Here is a 25,011-nt window from a genome sequence, read left to right as displayed (position 1 = left end):
ATTCGCTGGGGTGAACCGAGGCTAGTTGTGTTTTGAATCTGTCCTACTTATCGCACCCATCTGTTGTGTCTTATTATGCCTGACAACAGGTTTGTTTTTCAAAGATTTATCTAACGCATCGCCATGTTTTTTTTTGGGGGGGGGGGTTTGTCATTTCGTTTGTGTTGAATTTGTAATTGTGTGTCTGGCTCAGGGAGTTAAAGGGGACGGGGGGAAAAAGTGGCAATGGGCTGCCTGGTGACCACTTCCTGGAGACGGTACAGGAGGCAGACGGGAGGGCAGGCTAGCCCACACAGGTGGCCCGGATCTGGATCAGGTCAGCCGCGCCCTCGGACAAGCGGCCAGCTAATCTCATGCTCACGCTCCAAAGTCCCTTCAAGTCACTTAACCTGCAGCTCTCGATAAAAGAACGTTTAATTAAAAACATGTGCCAACTTCGAGTGTTGTTCACACTTTTGTAAGAGCCGACGCGGTAAACGCTTTAAATCACACGACCTTCAAAACCAAAGCAGAGAGAGGTGAAATGATTGGGCTTAAGATTTGATTAAAGATGGGTTATGATCGTGAAGGAGGCCCCATATTGTAAAAGTTTCAATTAATTAAACTGTAGTGTGCTTGAATTCACCCTGTAAATGCACCTTTTGTGAGGCTCAGGAACAGATATGTTAAGTGTTCAAAATGTTCTAACAAATTCTCTCTCCAAATAATGTGCTGATCCCCATCTCTGCCGCCGCACAGGTGATTCGTCTGCCAGATAATTCTGCGCCTTTCTATTGTGGATGCAATGCTACACATTCACTAAGAAAATACAATAAAATCTAAATATGAAGTCACTCTGGCTGAACTGCAAATCGAACGTTAATAGAATAATACCGTTCCGACAGACAGCCCCGAGCATTATTGTCTAAAGTTGGGTAAAGGGTAATTAATTTGGCAGGAAATCATTTAGTGTTTTGGTGACTCTGATGAGAATTGTAAAAAAAATCTTTTTCTTTTTTTTTTTTTTGCTCAGACGTCTCCCCCCCCCCGACACACACACACACACACTCACAGACACAGCCAGCCAGCCCCCCGGTCCCCATTGTCTGTGTGAAAATGGAAATCTGTGCCACCAGTACAATATCCACATTATGTGCCCTGCCTCCACATTGTTGCATGACATGCTTGATTGTGCCCTGGCATATAGGAGCAGAGATGAGTAAACATACCATTAGCACACATTAACCTGCCACTTACGTTAAAGTATAAAAGTTTTTAGATGATTTCTTCAGCGCTTGAACAAAATAGCTCTTGGACGTTTGTTCAACATTTGTGTTCTTTCGCCTGAAAGCAGAGCATTCTGACAAAAACTGACACTGTCTTTTCAAATGTACACTAAATACATTGTATAGAACATATGCAAATATATTTAATTATCTGTTGTACTGTCACATGGCATTTTAACTCAACCGTCCTCCTTGTTTGTGGCTCCCTGAATGGCGGTCTTAAATGATAATGTAGCTGGAGGCTAAAGATGCAGTGTGTTCCTTGTTATAACTGAAGGTACATGACATTTGTATACACTGATTTGACTTATTGTGTGTGTGTTTCTAGGCGTGTTTTCAATGATCGCACCGCTGGATGTTTCTCAGGATGTTTGTTTCTTGTGCTGTTTGAGGAGGTGTGCAGCCATGGCAGGAGGAGGAGAATCGCTTGACCCTCGTCATTAAATGGTTCATCCGCACAGTAAAGGTGATTTCACCTGTGATATTTGTTCTACAGAGGAGGAAGAGGAAGAATCTTTTATTAAATTCATATATTATACAGTGTGCAATATGGTGGAACTGGTGTCATAATCTTAGTTCATTAAAAACAGAATGCTCTTCTTTTGTTGTTATATTTTGAACAGAACTGGTAGCACTGATTGGAAGAGTACGCACGCTGTTGGTGCTTCAGTTACGTTCGCCCTCTTTCACTCACGCAAAAACATGGACTCATGCACTCATGCACAAACTGCTTCACCACTGCATGCACAAAGAAGTGAAGTCCTACGTTATAAAGGAAACTGAACGCAGAAATTCAACACAAGAACGTTGCTCCTGTACAGTTGAACTCTACGCACAATCTCTTTGTTCGAAGGTGTGTGTGTTAATGACTGGGGCTGTTCTAAAAGTAACACAGAGAGTATTTCATCCCGAGAAACAATGAACTATTGTGGACTTGATATTAGCGATAAGTCTCTTTTTCGGTGATTTGTCTCTACTGGAAGGTGTTAAGAGCAAAACCATCTCTCGGAGACGTAGACGAGGTCTTGCTGTCACCGATAACTCAATGCTGCCACCTTGTGTTGGGTTAGCTGTTACTTTGGAAAGAGGAGAAAAAAAGAGTTCAGCTTTGGGTCTGACAGCATGAGTTAATATTTATCACTGAATTCTGAATTGAAAAGGATGCAGGGGTGGCTTGGACATCATTCATTTATATTGGTAGTCCAATGCATTATTGCGGTTAAGAATTTTCTTTGTATGGAGAACAGCAAATGCTTTTTCATGATAATTCTTTAATTACTTCACAGAGGAAATCCGAGCCCACAGTCTGTATAAAGACATCCACAACAAGGTATGAGTAGAGGTATGACCAGGTTTTCGAAAGCCTTAAAGGATATGTTCATCTGTAAATAAAAGTCAAACATTATCTTCTCTTGTCAAAGGAGGACAGTTAAGTTTATAGTCCACAAATATTTCTGGAGCTTCACAGTGAAACATAGTTGCAGCATTCTCCTGAACAACTGAAGTGGATGGGGACTCCATTTGAAACATAAACAAAACAACCCCCAGAAAACGTAAAATGACTCCATACAGCTGGTCCAGTGCAATCCGAGTCCCTGGAAGCCCAAACATCCCAAATTAATTTCAAGAGATGTTATTTACACCCTTGACACACAGTGGAGCTAGTGCACCCACTTCAGACTTGGTGCATGCTAACACTTTTAGCTCAGCAGCTACAGTGGAGATTTCAGATTATAAAGGGTGTAAATAAGCTCTTTTTGAATCAAATCGGGATCTCCAGGCTTCCAGAGACTTTGACTGAGCCCGACTAGCTGTATGGAGCCATTTTATGTCGTCTTTCAGCTATTTCTGTGACTTTTAAAACAAGTCCCCATCCACTTCAGTTGTTATGGGGAATGCTGCAACACTGTTTTGCTGTGAAGCTACCACAACCTCTACCTGAATATCCAGCGGCATGGGGATGAGTTGATAATGACTGTCATTTTTGGGCGAACTGTGCCTTTAAATGTTGAGTCTGTACAATCTTAACATAAGCATGAACATAATATTAGAGTGTACTGATGCTACTGAGTGTATGGCGTATAAGTGTGTGTTATATGGCCTGCAGGCTTGCTCGCAGTGTCAGCTGTCGACACACGGGGAGAAAGCCGAGATGCTCTCCTCTGCCGTAGATTTTACACACTCTGCCCCGATACCTCAGCCCCACCTGTCTAGCCATGATCTCATGAGTTGAAACAGAGTTCAGCCAAGTCGAGAATTGTTCTTGCTTGTTTTATCAGCAGCGTGTACCATATTTCCCGGTGAAATACTACAGCCTGCAAGAGATACCGCCGAGGGAGCGAGGAAACAATTGGGGGGGGGCATTAATGATTTACAGGTACATATCTGCTATAATACCAACACAGGCGGAGGTAACCGAGAGCAGGATCTGATGACATCACTGATGTTGCCTCAGATAACACCTTGATCATCAACTATGTATGGATCTGGCTAAAGATATAAGATAATGTCCAAGTGAGAGTAGACTATTTACTGGCCCAGTGTAGTGTTCAGACACGGAGTCAGGACACAGAAGGCTTCACATTTATTGGGAAGAAAGTCTGTAAAATCTATCGCGAAAGCCTCAGTTCTGCAATGAAACTGATCTCCCGGAGACAAATATTTGATGACAGCTGCAAGGAAGAATTTATTAGGGAATCACATAATGATGCTGAGGTCTGTTCTTGATTGTTTAGGCCTTGTTTTACCTTTCTTGTTTGTAATCCTGCTTACCAAAAGACAAGGAAAAAGGTTTATAGTTTAAATCCTGACGAGATGTTCTTGTTGCCTTAAAACGTCACACACACTGTTGCACATTCACTGAAAGATTGCACTATATTATATAAATATACCTCTGATTTACTGATGTGTGGATTACTACTAAAAAAGTTGTGACAATTTAAATATTATTCACAAAAAAGATGACGTGTCTAATGTGGACAAGTATTAAAAGTAATTCTAATCAGGAGAGAATGCAAATCTTCAGTGACTGTTTTTTTTTTTAAGTCTAAACAAACTAAATTAACATTACATAAATAGACATAATAAAAAAAACATAATAAACACTTTATTTTTCGACTGAATAAACTGGTGTAACAAGCTGATCTTAAATGACAACACAATTTCATACTGTTTTACTTTGTTTATATTTGGCGGACCCTGCCACCTTTCTAGTATCAAGCAGTGTTCTAAGGGACCTCATTTTCCCCTGCGAACAGCTTGTTTATTCAGTTTAGGAAAAAATTAATACTTCTAAACTTGTATTATGACCTCATTAATCTTGTAAATATTAATATTCTGAGTTTGTATTTGTTCTCCAAAACCATATATTGGCCCTTTAATAATATGACAGCAGCCTATTTTAATTGTTTTTGTCGATCCATTAGAGGCTAAACTGTTCAGAAGGAAATCTGGGGTTGGGGAGTAGATGTCCACAGTCCTGATAGTTCTCAGACTTTTTTCAAAGGCAGCAATTTATAATTATTTTCACAGTTAATCAATCTGTAAATTATACTATAAAGTAATCATTTCGCTGCTTAATCTATATATGATGTCCGAATAATCAAACGTTTACTCCGCCTTTGATTGTCTTTTTTTTTGTATAGCTAACAGTCCGAAACCAAGATATTCAGTTTGCAATTATATAAAACAGTATAGGAAGTGTATTAGTGAGGAAATGATTCAAAGAATTAAGTGACAGTCAAAACAGTTTCTGATCGGCAACTACAAAAAAAAGGTTTCTCAGGGATCAGGAATTGTGAAGCTAGATAATCATGAATAGCCTCACATGAATGACTAGATGATGAATAATAATGAACAAAGAAGTCCAGCTCTATATTGGTTTCCTGATTTATTTTGAATTGTCTAAGCTTGTCAACACGGCTGAAGACGTGGTCTGCACATCGGATTCCTACAAAAAAAACAAGTCAAATTGGATGTGTGTGAATACTATGGATTCCAAACTAAGAACAGAGAGATGATGTTAGCGCCAATAATTTATCCTTTATTCGTGCTGTATGACCCTATCATTTTAAGGCCTATTCAAGATTCAACAAATAAAAAGCTTTGTGATGCAATGAAAATATATTGTTTTCTGACAAATTGTAAAATGATTCCAGAATATTTTGGTGCCGTTTCAGTTTAAAATGTTTGAGAATATTCTGATGATTATCGGGATAATACCGTAAATCGCAATAAAGTTGGACAGGATAATCGCGACATTATATTTTCATATCCTCCCAGCCATACTTAGGAATATGTTTCAGTTATTAAGGTGTCCTGTGCAGGTATTGACAAAGAATTGAATGATTGCCCTGAAAGTTACACATGATACATTTATATGTCGGTTAGTTTCACAAAGTATTTCATGTCAACCCAGGTAAGTTTCAGCCGTGTAAACGTGTTGAAAAAGAGCCTGTCTGGTTCCATTCACAGGAAGTGACGTGCTAATGTTTTGAATCGTGCGGGTTAACCAGCTGCACGGACAGAGCCTGTAAGCACTGCACTGAACCAGCCTTCCCCCCCATCACATATTTGGGGCAAACTTTGAGCTTCATGCCCCTATAATTACACTCAAAGTAAGTTTCACTCCATTCAAAGCCCCTCCGGTTGAATAATCTTCAATAACCGAGGTTGGTTCTGCATGAAGCGTTAACGTTAGCGAGCGGTTGTTGTTAGCCGACGAAAGCTAGTGCGCTATCAACCCACCGATATATCTGGATACGAAGATGAAGGTTAACCTTGTTGATGGATGAATATTAGTAATGTTGGGAGGATTTGCCAGGATGTGTAACAAAAGCTGCACGAGGTGGATAGTGGGAAAAATACGGCTGCCCTGCAACCGTTTAGCAAATGATATCGTCATGTTAGCCCTGGCGGTATTAATTAACCGTTAGCTGATAACTAATATCCGACTAGCTGCTATGCTAACGCTGCTAACAAACCAGCGCTAGCGCGGTTATTGTATTGCTCTGCATGAGCGTAAAGCAGAAGACGTGTTAGGTGACATCAGGGTTGCTTTAACATCCGCGAACTTCTCAGTTTGAACGTGTTCAGTAGCCTCCCCAGTGGTTGTAATGCTAACTTACTATTAGCCTTAGATATCGGCGCATCCGGGCTAGCCTCGCTGGCGATGTTGGTTGAAAGTGTCTATAAATTGATTTCATGCAGCTGGTCTTGGAAAAGAAAAAATCCGACGATAAGATTCGTACAGTGGCAGCAGAAGATGCTGCAGGAAAGCTTTCACAACCAAGCTTTCGTAAGCAACGCTTTTGTAACATTCCCACGGGGCTCCATATTTGGTACATGGGTGACAACTGGTGTGTTTGGTTATTCAAGGTTAGCCGGCCCCGCTGCTTGTTATAAGAGCCTTTACTCCGGCTCTTTGACTTGTGTTTCAGCAGGAGAACGCGATGGACCTCCAGAAAATCATCCACAACGCGCTGCACGAGTTTATTCAGACTTACATCCCTGATGCGGATCTCAGGTAGACAGTCATCCAGCTTACTTGCATCCTTGCACAAAGGTAAGTTCACTCAGTAACTTCCTTTTCTTTTTACTTTTCAACGCAGTTCTCTGGATGAGGTGCTTCTGTCTTACATAACCGGAGTCCTGGAGGATCTGGGCTCCCAGAACAGTGTTGATGAGAACTTCGACGTGGATGTCTTTGCAGAGATGCTAGAGGCTTACATACCTGGCTTTGCAGAAATTGAAAGGTAAGCAAAAAGACCGTGTTTTCTATATCTCGATTGCACTTTGTCGGGATAAAAACGGACCAAGCTCTGACACTACTCTGTGTTTCTTCATTTGGCAGTGTTAAAGTTTGTGAAATGATGTTCAGCCTGGCCACAAAACTGGCTACTGCCCGGACCTCAGGTAGTGCTTTTAATTTTATCTCTTATCTCTAGCACATACATGTTAGATTATATTTGGTCATGCACTGATTTGTTTACTTGTCGATTTTATTAACCAACACATGCTCAGATAACACACTCTGTATTATTAACTGATAGTGAATAAGTCACAGATTTTTTTTTTTGTGGAAGCTAAACGGAAAGCGCCTCTTTGGCAATAGTACAGAATCAAACACAATGCAAACAGGGAGCCTGATATCGTCAGTGAGGGGAAAGGAGTTGGTTACCTCACTGAGAAGCTGGAGGTGTGCAGCTGCTCATCTGACAACTTCTCATTCCATTGCTACCACACAGACTATATGAAACTACTCCTTGACATATTTCAGACAATGCCAAAAGAACGAACGTGGTTTTTCTCTGTAGATACGTTTTTGTGAACGATAGCAGTAAGTGTTAAAGCTAGCCTACTTCATAATAAAAAGCTTTTAATATGAAGCTGCAACATTGGGAAATGATTGATCTGTAGAGACTGAGCATCCTTTTTAGTAAAAAAAAAAAAAAAAAGAAAAAAGTGCAGTGATAAAGATTGCGTATAAACTATACTATACCCATTTACTGCAGTGTATTGTTGTTGTGCAGTTGTTTCTGAGGATGTTAAAACTTCGTAAGCGAGCGGTCTGCAAATTTCTCTCTCGACGGGGGGTCCTACTTGGTGTCACGGTGTGTCAAACCATGGATTAAACTTACACCGGAATATCCCTTTAAGTAACTCCAGGGTTATCAAGAGCATTTTGGTTGATAGGAAAAAACTGCCACGATACTCCTGCGGCTTCATATTAAAAGCATTTTCATAATGTTGTCAAACGAGTCATCAAAACAATCTTTGTTGGGCAGTGACGCACAGGTTTGGTGGGTGTGATCAGCCTAACATTCTTTACTGCAGTGTACTAATGTTAGTTTGTTTGTTTCCTTATTATCTGGCGAAGAAAACGCTGTGCCTAAGGCAAGGACAGAAGAGATCTCATTGAAACTCACTACCCTGCCCAGTGAACCTCCACCAGGGAGAGAAACACAGTGCCTTAAAACACAGACAGAGGGCGCCACTGCCAAGGTTATCACTTCCGCACCCATCGCCGCATTTATCATTTCTAAATCACTATAATGTCACCTTTGCTTACTGTGTGTGCTATTTTAATATAACATGTTGCTCACATCCATCTAAGTATTACAAGTGTGTGTATGTGCAGCCACCAGGATCTGAGTGGGAGGCCCAGGAGCAGCACCTGCTTGAGATGTTTCCCAAGTGTAGTCTGTCGGAGGCTCGCAGTGCCCTTTCTATTGCCAAAGGAGACATGGAGGAAGCTGTGCGCCTTATCATAGAGGGCGATGTCCAACTCAGCCCCAGTCCTCTTAACGTGAGTCTCTGGCACACACAGAGACACTGCCATTCCCTTTCATGTCTGCCTCTTCCTACCTTGAGTCTGATTTAATGGTGTCCTCTTACCTCAGGTCAACCACGGGAAGAGTATTTCCTCACTGGCTGACCAGAAACTTAAAGAGAGCATCCTTGAGAAGTGCGTAAAGATTGCTTTAATCCTTTCGAGAGTAGAATTCACTTCTTTTTTTTCCAGTCTTAATGACTTTGTTTCTTCCCTGTAGGTACATGCTTGTGGACAATGACGATGATAACAAAACACACCGTCCTGTTGCCCCAAAGGATGTAAGTCTGTGGTTATACTGTATATCACAATGCAGGTTTCAAATCTCTTTCATGCCATGAAATTGCTGGGAAAAAAAAACACTGGTGCAATTTTTGCAGGCTCCAAAGAAGCTAGTTCGGTACCACGGCAACCAGGTGGTCACCACAAAAGGAGAGCGATACCAACTCGTAAAGAAAGACGAGGCAGAGGACATGAAGAAGACGTATGTCAACATCAAGCCTGCACGGAAGTACAGATTCCATTGATGACGAGCACATTACTGTAAGATCAGCTACTGACGATATTGTTTACACTATTTTTTATTTATTTAGCCTGTTTTTTCTCCCAAGTAAATGAAGACATTTGTTCGTGTCAGTGGCTTATTTTAAAGGTCCTGTGTGCAGGATTCAATGGGATCTTTAGGCATAGATGGAATACATTATTATAACTTTTCATTAGAGCATCTCACCTGAAAAGGATCATTGTGTTTTCATTACCCCAGAATAAGCTTTTTATATGTGCAGAGGGAGCAGGTCCTCTGGAGTCTGCCATGGTAGGGTTGGGCCATATGGTAAAGTTCTCTAACCGTCAGTATATCAATCAGCGATTGCTGATACATTTGTGCAGGTGTGCCTTTACCCTACCCTCTGACAGCCTTGGTCTTAAATGTGAAAACATAATTTCACTCAAACATTACAGACCAAAGATGAAGGTTGCACTTTTTAATAAATCAAAATAAAAACAATTGAGATCTGTAAGCTATTTTGCCAAGACAGCTTAACTATAAACGTGTAGGTTTATGCAGGAGTTTGGTTTAGTCGCTGTTGTTCATACACTTGAGCGATTCACTGAGTGTTTAATCATGTAGGCTTTTTTTCTCTCACGAGACAAGCTGCAAGTCTCAGATTCTGAACTTGCATATAGGTTACATTTATTCCCAATTCTGCAGCGCGAGTGGCACAGCTGCATTGCTCGTCAACTTGCTCCAGTAACTTGTGCACAGAGCCCTGCTCCCCACACTGTCTGCTGGCATTTCTTTGCGCTACTTAGTTATACTCCTCCTTGTCTGTTTACAGATAACGGTAAGAAAACCACAGATTTTGCCCATTCCTATTTTTGGCTCTTATGGTTAATTATTCATTTAGTCACATTTTGAAGGAGGCACACCATTAATTTGATTAAAAAAAAAATATTAAAAAAATCTACCAAGATATCAGCTCCAACAAACCAACTAACAATCACCCATAAACAATGTATTCCTCTAATCACCCAACCCTATTGCACCGCCATGTTTCTGAAACCAAACACTGGCTTAGTTTTTACTGGCCACTGAAGGTTCATTTGGTTGCAATCCTACACACTTGACCTTTTAAAACATTTTTACCGTCATATGCCTTGGTTAAACCTTTATATTACAGTGTTTCAGTTGCATCACTCCCTTGAGCTTTTGACATTTTTTGTGATATTTTGGTGGGGATGTTGTAACTTGTGTTCTGTGTAACAGCCTAATCTATCTACTTTTTGCCATCTCAGCAGGACTGATGTTGCACTGACATTGTTTTGTTTTTGTTTGTTTTTTTACTTCTTTTTACTCTTCTCTCTTATTTTGTAGTTTGTATTTTCTTCAACTTAGTACAATATAGATTCATACTTATGACGTAAAGTTGTCAAGATGAATGAGGTTGTTTTTGCTGTAAATAAGTTCTAGTGGTGCTGTAGAGTTTCTTCTGGACATTATGAGTCTCAATCGCTTTTGTATGTACATATATATATATATATTCAGTCACTGATGCCAACTTCATTTTTAAAGTTCTATTTTTACATCATACAGGAATACAGTGCTGCGAAAGTGCTAGGCCAAGCCCTCTGTTTTGGACAATTTGTTGTGCTACAAAATGGTTTGAAATGAAACAAATCAAACTCTGAGAATCAAGTTTCACACTATATAAAAGAATCATGGTTGTTTATAATATCTCAAAAGAAAACTACACAATTTACAGGAAATGGAAACATGATGTGCTTGACTTAGTCGTTCAAAAGGGACATTTGCAAATCAGTGCCAGACCCTGAAAGATCTGTGAGTCAGGAGCAGCCTACAAGGAAATATTAAAGATCCTTCCGCATGTATAATGCATTCAAAAAGTTCTCTAGTGTGACTGAGATTGGTATTGTACGGAGAAAATAAGTATAATTGCCAGATTAAAATCCTTCTCCCTCATGTAGAAAATCCAGAATTAATGAATGTGCAAATATTTGGATTGGTTTCACAAATTATCAGATTATTTGCGATGTCACAAATCATGCTCATAGGCCCGCCTCTCAAAGTTAGATTTTCAACGAGTGCCGATATTATTTACACTTCAGGCAATCAATGTTCAATCTGCACATACTGGACTTCATTCTACTCAGTGGAGCTCAAACCACCGAGGCTAGAGAGGGACTTAAATATCTTTTCAGTGATGCGACTAAGCCTTGATGAAACCAGGGCTGGTATTTGTAAAAACCTTATATCATTTTATTACTCAACTGTAATGGGAAACCTTATAACTGTAAATAATGTTGTTGGTAATTCATTTTCTAGCACAACAGATTTAAACCTCCAGGTGCGCCCTTACTATTACAGCACTACAATTTTCGGCAAACTATAAAGGACTGTGGTTGCCCCCTAAATGTTGCGCTAAACATGCTACAGGAGGACTTGATTTTAAAGTCCACTCCGACAGCATTATCTTTATTTTTGATATAGATGTTTAGATTTGCAAAGTCTCGCGTATTTATTGTGAAGAGGCCTGTCATGTGCTTTCAGGGTCTGTTTACATGACTTATCCTTTCATCTCATTTGTATTGTGTGGATTTTGCTTGGCTTGTGATTGTTGGTTGTGATTTTCTTTTTTATTATGATTGGATTCTTACTTGGTTCCCGTTATATATATTATATTAAGACAGATGGATTGGTCAGGGTTTTTTATGCATATACTGATGTTTATTACTCTATTGTTTATTTGTGTTCTACTCTGCATCCATTTGGAGCAAATATAAGCAATTGTTTTGGATTGGTGGTAATTACATAGTTTACTTGAGTGTATGTGTAACACAACGGATTGTGGAAAAGATGTGTTGTTACTGATACATGTCGTTATCAGCAGCAATGTTGTCTTTAATTATTGTATGATAGTGTTACTGTAGAGCATCTGTTTAGACACAACAGAGTTTTAACCCTGCGCTTTGAGAAACCGCTGACGCACAATTTATAGTAAATAAATACTAATTTTTGTAGATCATTCACATTGTGTCCTTGGAATTATTAGCTCAGCTTACGTAAGGTACTAATTCAAACATGAAATATTTTTATTTCATCATCACATCTCTCGCTCATTCAGAACTCGGCAGTGAATAGCTTTGCAAACAAACTTTAATCAGAGGAACTAGGAGTGCACATACTGAATGTTCAAAACAAAAAACAAGACAGGCAACCGTCTGTAAAAACATGCCTCTATCTCTATGAACCCTTCGTAAGTCCCACATTTAAAGGCCTTTAATGCCGGAGTGAAAAAGAACATTTTGACCATAAAATTAATATGTAAAAAAAAAAAAAAAAAAAAAAATCAAGTCCTTGCAACATTTAGTGCCATGCCATTGTAAAGCAAGGCACATACAGTAAACAGGGTTAACCCACGACGCATCATCAGGTAAGTTATTTTTATAGAGGAAGTAGCCCTGTTAAGACATAGATATGCACATTATCAGCAATTCAAAGGTTGAACCTTTATCAGGTCAATGTGTTCTGGTGAATCTGGCGATTGGGTAACTATTTTATTTTATAGTTCACCACTTCCTCATTCTTCTAATGGTACAGGAAAACAAAGCATTCTGAATATGTACTGCTGTCTAGGTTGGTTTGGCACATACAGCACAATATGACATTAACCTCCTCTTTTGGTACATGTACACTTTTGCAGTTTTGAGAGATCACTTCAAAGTTTACATACTAAGGTCTTCATGGTGGGCTGCATGTAAGTAAAAAAAAAAAAAAAAACAACGTGTATTTCTGGGGATTTAAGTGCTAAGTTTTCAGCTGGATTCACACTTTTGTGCACACTCCAGCATAATTGCTTTTTTTTTGGACATGCTGCATCTGATACAACATGATTTGTATTGTTGCAAGGACAGTGCATGGACCAAGCAATGACAATTTCAAGCTCAACATGCAATTGCAAACTTTACCACTAGATGGTACTTTTGTTGCAAGGCAATGGCTGATACATGAGCTACATCCCATAAGATGATTCTGCTAGTGCTATCCATTTATAACATGAATTTAAATCAATGAAGCTGTTGATTCTATCCAGTTTTACGCATCGTTCCCAATAAACATCTGGGATGTTTCCCCAAAAACAGTAACTTATTGTATTTTATCTTACTTAGTTAACTGTATTTGCAACTAAAATTGCAGTGTACAGTTTATTTTCACTGCCCCCTCAAATATACTAGTAAGCACAATAGCATGTCTAATAAAGTCCTTGAAATGTGATCAAAAGAGCAAGGGCATAAATAAAACACAAACAATCACTCAGCTAAAACAATTTAGCCTCAAGCAGTCACATATTCCCTTAAGCTGAATATGTATCAGTATATGAGTCCATTTTTTTTTTTTTTTTTCAGAAATCATTGTACTTTTGTGTTTTATTATCATGCCTATGCAGTCGTCTTTGCAACAGAAGATTCTTGCTGATTACTCCCTAAAAGGATGCAGATTACATTGATAAATATGTCAAAAACACTTAGAAGACCTGTCATCATTAGTGGTATGAACCAAATCAGTTTTAGAGCTGTCTGATAAAAATGTGTGCAGTATGGTCTTTTTACATTTAAGTAATGTCCTGTATTTGCTGGATGTGTACTGTATATGTAATTCCCCTTGTCTCATCCATTAGTGGTCAAAATACTGAGGTTGTTCCAAAGGTACCGATCTCTTGGTGAGCAAATGCATCCAAAAAACCCACTAGCTTGAATTATGAGACTGGGTCACATAAATATATCTAGCCATGAGCCAAATCAGGCCTCCTCTTCAAAGACTTCTTTACGCTGGGTGTACTCCCACGAGTTTGTCAAACATGTCTTCTTCAGTTGATGGATTTGTGATGAACATGGCACTCGGAGACGAAGCAGAATGGCTTCGAGGTGGCTGCTTATTGCAATGCACTGATAGGTAGCTCCAAAGTGTGAATGCACATTACACACGCAGCAGTCTCACTTTCACACGCACACAGTTTCTGAAGCAGCCAAGTTAAAAGTTTTCGGGGTGGGGCTCTAACTGAAGTCATGGTCATATCGGCCCTTGATCATCGTTTTCAGTAAAGGTCCGACCTACAGGGAAAAAGGATTCACTGTTATTCCAATCGTGTCAGACACTTTACATTGTTTTACCCACTGTCCCAGAATGCATACATCTTTTCCGTTGTACTAAATCAGGTAAGCCATAAATATTCACAGTAATTGGGCTGCTGGAAGGGTCAGCATGCCCCAGGGATTTCATGCAACAGGTGACCTAGATGTGGATATGATTTGATGTTCTAGAAACTGGCAGTGTGACATTCATGCGTGACTTATGGAGTCAGCACACTGATGATAGGAGAGTGTTTGACTTGTATAGAGGATGGAGAAGCAAATGCTTTCACCTCATGTGGGTTTCCAAGTGCTTCTCCCAGCATCTTCTCAATATTTCTCATGATGGCCACCTTCTGATGTGCTCGCAGGGGGTATTCTATCTTCTTGGGTGTGGGGGCACCCTGAGGAAATGGGTCAAAAAGGTGAGTGATGATGAGTAAACATGATGAGGCAAAGACATCCAAGCCATGAGTGAGGTATGCGTACCTTGTACCAGAAGTTTACAGTAATAGTCACTCCACCATTCAACAGTGATTCAATGTGATGCCACCTGAAGACAGAAGACAAATATAAATAAGTCAAAGAGCAATTTTTCACAGTTCATCTTGCCACCAAACTACCTGTTATGTAATATCAGCGGTACACATGAAAGTAAGCGGCTGTTTGAGAAACCAAAGGCAGTATAAAGAAGTGGAACTAAATAGAGAAAGGGTATGATGGGCAGAGAACAAATCATGAAGGAGAAAGAAGCACTAAAAAACAGATAACACGGTTGCCTGCACTTTTTCTTAGCAGTGACACATTCATGTACTTTATGTATGTTCTGTACATGTAGTTTTCAGCTTACGAATTGCAATACTGACATGTGGGTCATACCAAGTCATACATAAGAGCTCTGCAATTGTTAATTCATGGATTTTGTTGATCGACAGAAAATTAATTGCCAGCTATTTTGATAATGGATTGATCATTTCAGTCAGTTTTCATTCAAAAATATCAAACATTTGATGAATACTTTCAAACAGCAGTTAAAGTAAAGAATACAATACTGAAACACAGCAAGCATTTAAATATATCTGGTGACAGTGCACTGAAGAAACTCAATGCCCTGGAGATAATCAGCTGATGCGGTGGTGGAACTGATGCCTCATGTCTATAGAAAAAGGCCATACAGAAGTATTTCTTACCAATACATGGGGATGTAGAGCACGTCTCCAGGGCCCACAACAGCCTCATAGCCAACAACGTTTTTAAAATTGGGAAACTTCTCATGATCAGGGTTATCAAAATCAACCTATGAATGAAAAATATGCATTTGTTTTAAAGTCTTTCTTAAAAAAAATGTTCCAACAAATGTGTGTCCTCATTTCAAGCCATTTTAACCCAGTATCTCTATAATAACTTTCTTAAATGTTAAGACATTGTATAGGGTCTTTGTGTGGACTCCCTCCCGCAAATTGTCTCTACCACTAAAGATGAAAGTAAGTGAACTACATCATAAGCTGGCATTATTAAAGTCTGTCTGGATATCTACATATCTATGGCTTACTTGGCTCTGTCGGTCGCAGGGGTGATGCACAGGGTACGGATAGAGACATTCAAACTGGTCTGGGGGGAAGAGGATGCACCTCTTATGGCCTTTGATCTGTGCAAAGAAGTTCTGCTGCTCGTCGTAATGTGCTGGTGTCACATTGCCTACGGTGAGAGAATATTAATAGCAAATGAGGTGTGTGGAAACAAAACTCACAGCACTGACGTTTGAGGAGCAACGTTATCCGACATTGTATAACAGAATCTGTGAAAGTGCCTTACCTTCCATGCCTATGAGCAACAGGTTGGATGTCAGCTGTCCCCAGTTTCTCTGGGCTTGCTGCTTGTTGATCCAGTTCCAGTTGAAACCGAGGAAGTCTAGAACAATCTTCTTCCCTACTGTGTCATTCAAAGTCTGCTGCAGATATACCCTTCAAATGCATGAGAAAAGAGACGAAATGCATGAGACACTGTGATCTACACTCTGGGGCCCGAAACAAGATGCAATGCAGATACATTTATGAAAGTGCTATAAAATGTGTTTGAAGGATATGAGCTTGTTTGCTTGTACTTCAGTGGACTACATCTCACGTGAAGCATGAAGAACAACCTGACATTGAAGGGGGTGAACGATTTAAATCTAAAAAGATAATATCACTGTGACTGTCAGCAAGTTCACTTTAGTAAGTGATATGTGTGTGTGCCGACAGGCCAAGTCAGGTCATGGTAATAGGCCTGGCTCTGTGTGTAAATGCTTAGTCATTCGCTCCACTTTCCTGTGCTGCATTTTATTTCATGAGAAAAAACACCCCCTCACTGTCAGTCACACCTGCAGCACGGTCACGTCTTGTTCCTGCCCTGCATCAGCCCTGGCAGGGTTGATGTAAACAAAGCTGACATCATGATCCCAATCTAACTAAAATATCCCTGTAAGTATATCTTACCTCTCCTCTCCTCCCATCTCCTCCGTTCTGTGCATTTTATCCACAAATTCAGAGAATTTCATCTCCATTCGTCGTGACTTTGGAACAAAGTTCTCGAAATTAGACATTTTCTTCTCATCATAGTACAGGAATTTGTGGTTTTCTGCAGTGTAAACAGAGAAGTCTCCATTTCCAATGTTCTCCTGGAGGTATTTAATGTCCCATTTGAGCGCTGGATACACAAGGTTTGTGTCTGTTAAAACCACAGGTTCCTGGAAACAGATAAATGACATTTCAATACAGCATTATTAAAAGTATTTTTTAAAAAGTGTATTTATATATACAGTATATCAACTGCAATACAGGCTCCCAGGAAGGATGCAATGAGGAATAATAAGAGGGCCATATTAGGTCTACATCTTGTCCTTGTAAAGTGACGGTGCTCTGTCAATTCCTTTATTTTTTCTGGTTTATACTGTTGGATTTGAGTGTTTTTTTCTTTTGAATGTGCAGTAACAGTATAACATTGTATGCCGTGCATACATGTACTTGCATAATCATCTGAGTAGCATGTTTCCACACTGCCCACAGGGTATTTTCTTCCTATTATTATTATTATTTACATTTATTTGTATAGCTTTTTTGGTACAAGATAAGATATTTTAGTATCTTATTTCTCGTAATGAATATAAAGATGTTAATTATAGATGTGCTGTATGTATGTATGTATGTGTTTGGTGGTTGTGCTGCTGTAACAAATAATTTCCCACAAAGGATCCAAAAATTCTCTCTCTCTCTCTCTCTCTCTCTCTCTGTCTCTCTCTCTGTCTCTCTCTCTACATTTATATACAGAAGTCTATAAGTCTATAACATAGTGGTTCATAGCACAGATTAAACAGAAATCAAACTTTGCAGAGTAAAGTTGGAGACATGTTATATTACATCTGCAGTTGCTGCACGTGATTCATCTTGATTGTGTCACAAAATGTTATGTTTAAAATACTGTTATCTTCACCACCACACTATCATTCCCCCACTGAGTGTCTTTTACAGAAACGGGAACATGAATACACCCCGGCACACACCTACGCAGCACACTGACAGTACAGTATACCGAGCTCCGAGGGCTACGTGACTGACTGAACGTAGACCGGTGGGCGCGCTCCCGCTGCCTGCCTCTCACTGCACCGGCTCGGGGTTTCACTTTCGCCGACGAAGGAGGGCAGGTTGCGCTGCCGGAGAGACAAAACGATGTAGGACAAAAAGCAAGTCTTAACGCCTTTATTCTGCCGTGATGTGACTTGCAGACATGCGGGGAACTGCCCTGTTTGCCCTCCTGGCTCCAAGGACGGGGATTTTCACAGTTAACGGACAGTAGGAACGAGCCATATTTGGGCATATGAACGCTGTTCATAAAAAATCTCGCACGCGCCCGAATGTGATTGGCCGATGGAGGGAGTTTGTAGAAAAGTCGCATGGGAGAAACGTGTTGGAGCCCAGAGTGACAGTAACATACAGCTCCCATTTTATGTCCTCACACCAAACAAATAACACTTTAAGCCTGTTTTAACTCACACACATGCAACAGCGCGAACCCGAAGGCTACTGTAGTGAGAAGAGGGATGCATGATTCTCCTTCATGTTCCTCAATAATATTAACAAGCATTATTATTCTTTTACTTCTAATTGATTGAATTCACTGTGCGCATACTGCAGTCCACATACCAGGTCTTCACATCAGCAGTCAACAATTCAAAGATGTATATTCTAAAGTAGCCATTTTAGTGCAAATTGTAAAGCATCTGCGTGTTTTAAAGCGTGTAACCATTTATTTATTTATTTATTTATTTATTTACGTTAGTGTGGTGGGACTGGTGTGTCGCACCACAGCCCACGAGCTTACTGTTGTAGATTACTGTGCAAGTGAATCATCACAAAAACACTCAACACCGGCAATGACTTGAGGCAAGATCAATGTCCAGCTGTGCAGATGGGGGATGCAGGCGACGGTAACACATGTGTGTGGTCTGCTTCTGCGCGAGCCACACGCGTGTCTCATCCAGAAGCAGACCAAAGAAATATGTGTCACCACCTGCATGTTCCCAGGAACCACTAACGATAACGAGCATTACTCACGCTGAACGGACCTTATCTTAACTTTTCAAAAACACAAATTATAGCCAGACGTCACCAACCACATGCTGAGCCACCTGATGATAAACACATATGGGCTTTGCAGTTTTAATATGCTGTCACTCCCGAAACTATCATCTGATGATAGCACGCAAAGTCACACTGTTTAAATATTCAAAGCGGGGCTGCTCCTGTCAATGTACATATTATTAAATGTGAATAATGGCTTTCTATTGCATTTTACTTTAGGATTTAATCTACTGGCAATAATGCAGATAACAGGGCTAAATCCTTACAAATTCATGATATTAATTTCAAGTAAAGTGACCAAAGCATAAATCCATTGACTGAACTCTGCAGCTGTTACTGTGATACAGCCATTACAAACTAAGCTGCCAAATACATTTTACCTGCATTAACTCTTTCATAAAATAAACCTGAACACAATTATGTGCAGCTCACTGTCGCCGTCAATATCTCACTAAACGTATGCACTAATATTTCTTGAGATTGAAACAGGTCAACCATCTCCTAGCTAACTTGGTCAACAGACAAGCCCACTTAGTGTGTTTACCTCGTTGTTTATTAGCATGTCTGCTCTGGGGTCCGTGTGAGACAGCCGGGGAATGGGCCTGGTTGCGAAGGAATATTTCCGGAGCTGAGACTCATCCCAGCCCCTGCTCTGAACGCCAGTGAAGCCGGCACAGCCTTCGCTCTCCGCCGGGTCAGCCTCCGCAACGGTCGCCGCTGCCATGTTCGTCGACAGGCGCTGCTTAGCTGCCTCCGTCCTCCCGCACAATGAAACGACCAGGGGCTGGCTCGTCTTCGGGACTCTACCCCGCTGCAATGCTCCAGAGTCGGCGGCGGGGGATATCACCCACTCTTTCCCATTCACTGTTATTAAACTGACAGAGAGAATGGGGTCTGCCCTGCAGATAGAAGCGCTCTCTCCGGAGCTGTACCGTGTATGTGTTTACACACCGTGTTGACAGCCAGAAAACAAACGACGCACGCTAAAATAGACTTCAGTGATGTGAGAGCGGGAATATCACACAGCGACACCTAGCGCACCGGGGGACTGCGTGCTCACGCTGTAATGAGTTGCCACTGCCGCTAGAGAGCGCCAGTGCACTGAGTCACTGTTTTCAGTTATTCTGCATGCATGTCATTCCTCTCAGATCTGTTTTATTTTGGTGATCTCAGCGTAAAATGTCCACAACTACTCATGCACAAGTCCTTGTTCCAGTTCAATTAATTTCTTAACAATAACAAATATACAGATAGCTGTCTTTCTTTTCAAAGAGCATACAAACAAGTCAACAATACATGTGAATCAGAATTCTCATAATGTCCAATGATTTCTTTATTTTTTTAATCTGTTTATATTTCTTTCATCCTTCTGATGATATTTGAGCATCTTGTGTGACTTCTATTCCAGTACATTTTCTGTGACTTCTATTCCAGTACATTTTCTGTGACTTCTATTCCAGTACATTTTCTGTGACTTCTATTCCAGTACATTTTCTGTGACTTCTATTCCAGTAAATTTTCTGTGACTTCTATTCCAGTACATTTTGTGTGACTTCTATTCCAGTACATTTTGGAGGGAAATATTGTCCCTTTCACTGCACTCTATCTATTTCACAGCTGTGGGAACAACTCACTTTTCAGATCTAGATTTTTTACACACAAAACATATGGTGAATTCATCAAATATGATGCATTTTTATAGATTAAACTACCCGTATGATTATACTTTTCTTTCTCCTACAATTAAAGGGGCGGTATGTGGTTTGGGGAGGAAATTCAAACTCAGAATTGCAATGTTTACAATATTAGTGAGGTATTAAAACAAACTCAGATAAACTTATTTGTTCACAGGGAATGAACACGCTGTTCTCAGAGGACAGTAAGGTCCCCAGGACACTGTTTGAAGCTAGATAGTTGGCAGGGTCTGCCAGATATAAAAGTTTTCCTTTAATGTATTTTTTTAATTTGTCAAATTTAGTTTTTTCAGTCGTGGAAACAAAGAGAGTTTGTGTAAATCAGTCAATAAAGATATTTCGCTTCTGATTAGAACTTCTGCACCTTTAGTTACTTTATTTAACTGATTTTTTTTGTTTTGTTATCAAAGTAAAACAATATAACGCTATAACACAGGGAGAGGCTAGTGCGTGTGTTTGGTACATGTCTGTACTTGTCTGATAATCGTTACATATGTTTACCTTTAAAAATATGTCAAATAAAATTGGTTTCACTTTTTACTCCTAGTAGAGTACTTTTATAGTTCAGCGCTGCTCTGCTGCTTCTTCCACCAGTATTGGTCTGAGCAATGCGCTGCACTGTATGAAGCAGTAATACAGAGTAATGTCACTGTAGGATAATACAGGACACGCCACATGTGGTCCCAGCTCTCTCTCTCTCTCTCTCTCTCTCTCTGTCTAGGAAAGATATGGAAAGACTAAGCAAATATTTAACTCTGTCTATCATTGCCCCAGCATAACTATATTGATCAGTGCTGTACCGTTCATCAAGAGATAGCAGTGCAGACTGTACCTTGCTCAGTGGACTGGTATGGCTGTAATGTCAGACTGATATTGAAGTAGATGAAGCGCTACATCTTATCAGTGGCTTTGATCACTGTTTCTCTGTCTTGTAATCTTCCTGCTTTTAAAAGCCACACACTGGCCTGATTTTAGCCCAAAAGTACAAAAGCATTTCCAGATTTTTTTTTTTTTTTTTTCATGATGCATCTTGTGTGTTTTCCCTTGAGTGAGGCTTTATCAGCAGATTTCCACGGCAGGGACTACTCTGGGCTCCCCGGTGAGTTCCCATGCTCAGTGTTTCCTGTGCAGATCAGTGAGCTGAGCTGAGCTGAGCTGAGCTGATCCCTCTGATGCTCCTCTCTCTTCCCCATTCTTTGCAGATACCCACAGCCGGGGAGACTGACCACCCCGGTGAGCCTCAAGAAGCTTGCATCTCAATCCCGCTGTTAGCTACATAACACATATACCACTGCCGCCTTCTCCAGAACAGATGGACTGCAATCAAAACAAAGACTCTCTCGAGGAGGTACTGTCCCAGTGAAACTGTTTCCTGATGAGTCAAAGCGTCTGATGACTGCTGGAAATATCCTCGTGCCTTAATTGCTTACAAATCGGCTTAATGATGCAGCACAGGAAACTACAGATTCCACAGAGTTTTGTTTAAACCAATTTCAGAGCACATGCTGGACATCCCCCCCCCCCTCATCTGTCCTCATCTGTGTTGGCTTTCTCTCACATTCATACTGACCCTCGCCCCTCTAGGTGTTGTAGGTCCAGAACCCCTAAGCCATAAATCCTATTAGTCAGGGATTCTCTGAAGCATTATAAGTCGTTTTCCCATCTTTCATTGTTTGCATTATCACTTGCTACCTGAGAAAAATCGGCCCCTTTGTGTGATTTTTTTTAATTTATTTTTTTAAATCTATGTCAGAGTGAAATGTTGTTAATTCAAATTAGAAAAGTGCAACTCCAAATTTCAGTACACAAGTCTTTTAATGGTGCCAGGGGCTTGGTTAAAAAAAAGGCACCAAAAAGGTATTTTTCAATCAGTAGTCTCTGCTGTCTTTAAGTTGACTGTGAGAGAGCCCCGCTCTTCCTCTGTGGTGTCGCCTCTCTCTCCGCCACCTCGGCCTGACGTGTGATGGTAAATCGAACGTGGCAGGGCCGGCCAGAGAGACGGAAGTTCAGACCCCTCGGTCAGAGGTCGTGTCACTCTCTGGGTGGGGGCAAACTGTGTGAGTCACGATCAACGCTATGTGCTGTTTCACACGCCTCCGCAACAAGTGAGAGTGCGAGACACAAAAGATGATAATGCTGCATGCTTTTGTACAGCTGTGTTTAAGGTTTTCACCTCAAACTGCGGTGTCTAGTTGTTCATGGCTTTGCAAATGTGAAGAAGACAAGGCAGTATTGTAAGAAGTGCCCAAAAGTCACCCTGGAGTAAAAGTGAACTAAAAAACTAGGCTACTTCAGAAAAAGTCACCTGCACCAAGAGCTCTTGAATTAAAGTGTTAAAGTAGGCTATCTGTTACCAAGAGTAAAGAGTAAATGAGCCTGGCCAATTATCAAATTCTGCTTTTTTTTTTCTAAAACTCTGTATTTAATCTACAAAATAACTAGTAACTTTTGTTTGATACTTTTATTTGATAACTAAGTCATCAGATAAATGCAGTGGAGTAAAAAGTACAATATTTGCCTTCGAAATAGATTTATTATTTTAAGTAGCCAATTTGAATTGTAATTGAGAAAATGTACTGTACTGTAGTTACATTCCATCATTGTTCTATACTGAAATCAGTATCAAAACAAAGCAATCAATTTATTGTCAAGAGTATGCTTATGTAGACATACGTCCAAAGTAGTACTTAAAAGTGAAATCTGTACAAATAGTACTTGAGTAATAGTCTTAAAGTATCTACTATCAAAATGTCATGCATTTCATTACCAAGAGTAAAAGTAAGTTATATCTACATGTATGCACTGTCTACTATGGGTCAATCGATCATCGATATTGAGCATTTTACTGATAATCAGAGTTTCTTTCATATTATTGCCAATAAAGTTAAATAATGTTTAAATGCACCACTTTGGCTCTGATGCAGCGTGTTATCTGCAAAGTAACCAGTATGTTAAGTCATCAAATAAATGTAGTGGAGTAAAAAATACAACATTCAAAAAATCAGTCAAATCAAATCAAGTCAGAGGAAATGATCCTTGTTTAAAGTATGCATATGTACATACTTAAGTACAAGTTAAAAATAAAGAATTGTACATAAATAGGCTTGTGTGCACAGTGCGTACTGTATGATATGGATCAATAGATTACCGTCCTGGCCGATTATTGATAGTCATCTTTTTTGCAGATTAAAATATGTCTTTTTTTGTTCATCTGATTGTCAATAATATACAGTCATATGTTTAAAAAATGCACTTCTTTGGGTCTAATGCAGCATGTAACCTGCAAAGTTACTAAAGTTATGAAGTACATGTAGTGGAGTGAATGTGGCAAAAAATTGAAATAATCAGGTAAAGCACAGTCAGGTCAGAATTGTACTTCTGAATGCTATGAACGTCAGAACAAACCCGTGATTAAAGACAAATAGAGAAGTGCAATACAGTGAGGAGCAGGGTTAAGTGTAACAGGGGTGTGTGTGTGTAATGTCTTTGTCTCTCTCCCTTCTCTCAGTTAGACCCGCAGCCCCAGCGCCTGACGTGAGGTCCCCAGGTTAAGCACAGCATTATCTCCGTACGCTGCCTTCAGGAGCAGTGCCCTCTCTTTCATCTCTGCCGCTCATGCAAAACTTGTGTCACGTGTGCTGAACTTTAAAAAAAAAAAATGAGAAAGAGAGAGAGAGAAAGAAAGAAAGAAAGAAAAAAAAAAAGTGGCCAAACGTGTTTTTCTGTCTGGCTTTCCCACACATTGACGGAGTGCTGTGTCAGCGGCCTCTGTGTGATTCTGTTTTTACGCGTGGGTCTGTACAGTAAGTGCTGGGAGCGAGCCGGGGCGTGACTCACACAATTAGCTAAAAGAAGGAGTCTGAGCGGGAATGGACGGGTTCTGCGCACCGAGCTCGAGGTGGCTTTGTCGTGTCTAATCCAAAATGTGTGTCCCAATTACTGTGGACGAAGCGTTCGGCGTGCCTCTGTTGTGCACTCCATCGCGGTGAAATGCAGAACTTCCACAGAGCCCGCGAGGCAAAAGCTCGGTATGCTGGCTCCTTTGTTGCTGAGAGGGGTTTTTTTTGTTTTTTTTGTTTTTTTTTTTGTTCTGCTGCATGCCAGGCAGAGCAATCCAGCCGGCCCACAGGGGTCATCAGAGGAGGGAGGGCTTCTGATTATGATCATTATTTGGTAAATAAGATGTCAACAAGGTGTTTCCTTGACACTTTATTGAGCAAAAGGAGGAAGGTGCAGAAATGAACGCCCCCTTTTCAATGGGACCTCTAATCTCCTCTTTCATGTCCCATCTCGTCTGAAGGGTTTTCGGCCTCGGCTGCCATGTGCTGGTCTGCCTGGGCCTGGCACTTCTTACTCGCAGGTGGGGTGAGTATCCTGGCAAAGCATGTGTTTATAAAACCCACTTGTTTGGGCACAATACTTGAACTAACTTCTTTTGAGAGAACAGTGTGAATCTG

At 40.4% G+C, this 25,011-nt stretch overlaps 2 protein-coding genes across 6 annotated transcripts; one reads left to right on the top strand and one right to left on the bottom strand.

Moving 5' to 3' along the window:
* The first annotated feature begins 5,728 nt into the window (after positions 1-5,728).
* On the top strand, positions 5,729-12,137 carry cuedc2 (CUE domain containing 2). Of its 5 annotated transcripts, none has more exons than XM_037123642.1 (9): positions 5,729-5,881; positions 6,707-6,789; positions 6,875-7,018; positions 7,117-7,178; positions 8,143-8,267; positions 8,404-8,571; positions 8,666-8,730; positions 8,816-8,876; positions 8,976-12,137. In XM_037123642.1, the coding sequence occupies exons 2-9, from the start codon at positions 6,716-6,718 to the stop codon at positions 9,120-9,122; spliced, it is 846 nt and encodes a 281-aa protein (XP_036979537.1). In that variant the 5' UTR covers positions 5,729-5,881; positions 6,707-6,715; the 3' UTR covers positions 9,123-12,137. The 5 variants fall into 5 exon arrangements, with proteins under 5 accessions (XP_036979537.1, XP_036979538.1, XP_036979540.1 ...); XM_037123643.1 differs by having other exon boundaries at positions 5,738-5,881; positions 6,704-6,789; XM_037123645.1 differs by having other exon boundaries at positions 5,830-5,935; positions 6,704-6,789.
* Positions 12,138-12,438: 301 nt separating this feature from the next.
* Positions 12,439-19,849, bottom strand: hif1an (hypoxia inducible factor 1 subunit alpha inhibitor). The gene is made up of 8 exons (XM_037123639.1): positions 19,405-19,849; positions 16,719-16,969; positions 16,057-16,205; positions 15,794-15,939; positions 15,432-15,538; positions 14,731-14,794; positions 14,535-14,645; positions 12,439-14,223 (listed from the first exon to the last, which is right to left on the bottom strand). The coding sequence occupies exons 1-8, from the start codon at positions 19,582-19,584 to the stop codon at positions 14,167-14,169; spliced, it is 1,065 nt and encodes a 354-aa protein (XP_036979534.1). The 5' UTR covers positions 19,585-19,849; the 3' UTR covers positions 12,439-14,166.
* Positions 19,850-25,011: the final 5,162 nt, after the last annotated feature.

The sequence above is a fragment of the Acanthopagrus latus genome, chromosome 15 (genome assembly GCF_904848185.1).
Source record: "Acanthopagrus latus isolate v.2019 chromosome 15, fAcaLat1.1, whole genome shotgun sequence".
Taxonomy (NCBI): domain Eukaryota; kingdom Metazoa; phylum Chordata; class Actinopteri; order Spariformes; family Sparidae; genus Acanthopagrus; species Acanthopagrus latus.
This window is presented reverse-complemented; position numbering and strand designations above follow the sequence as displayed.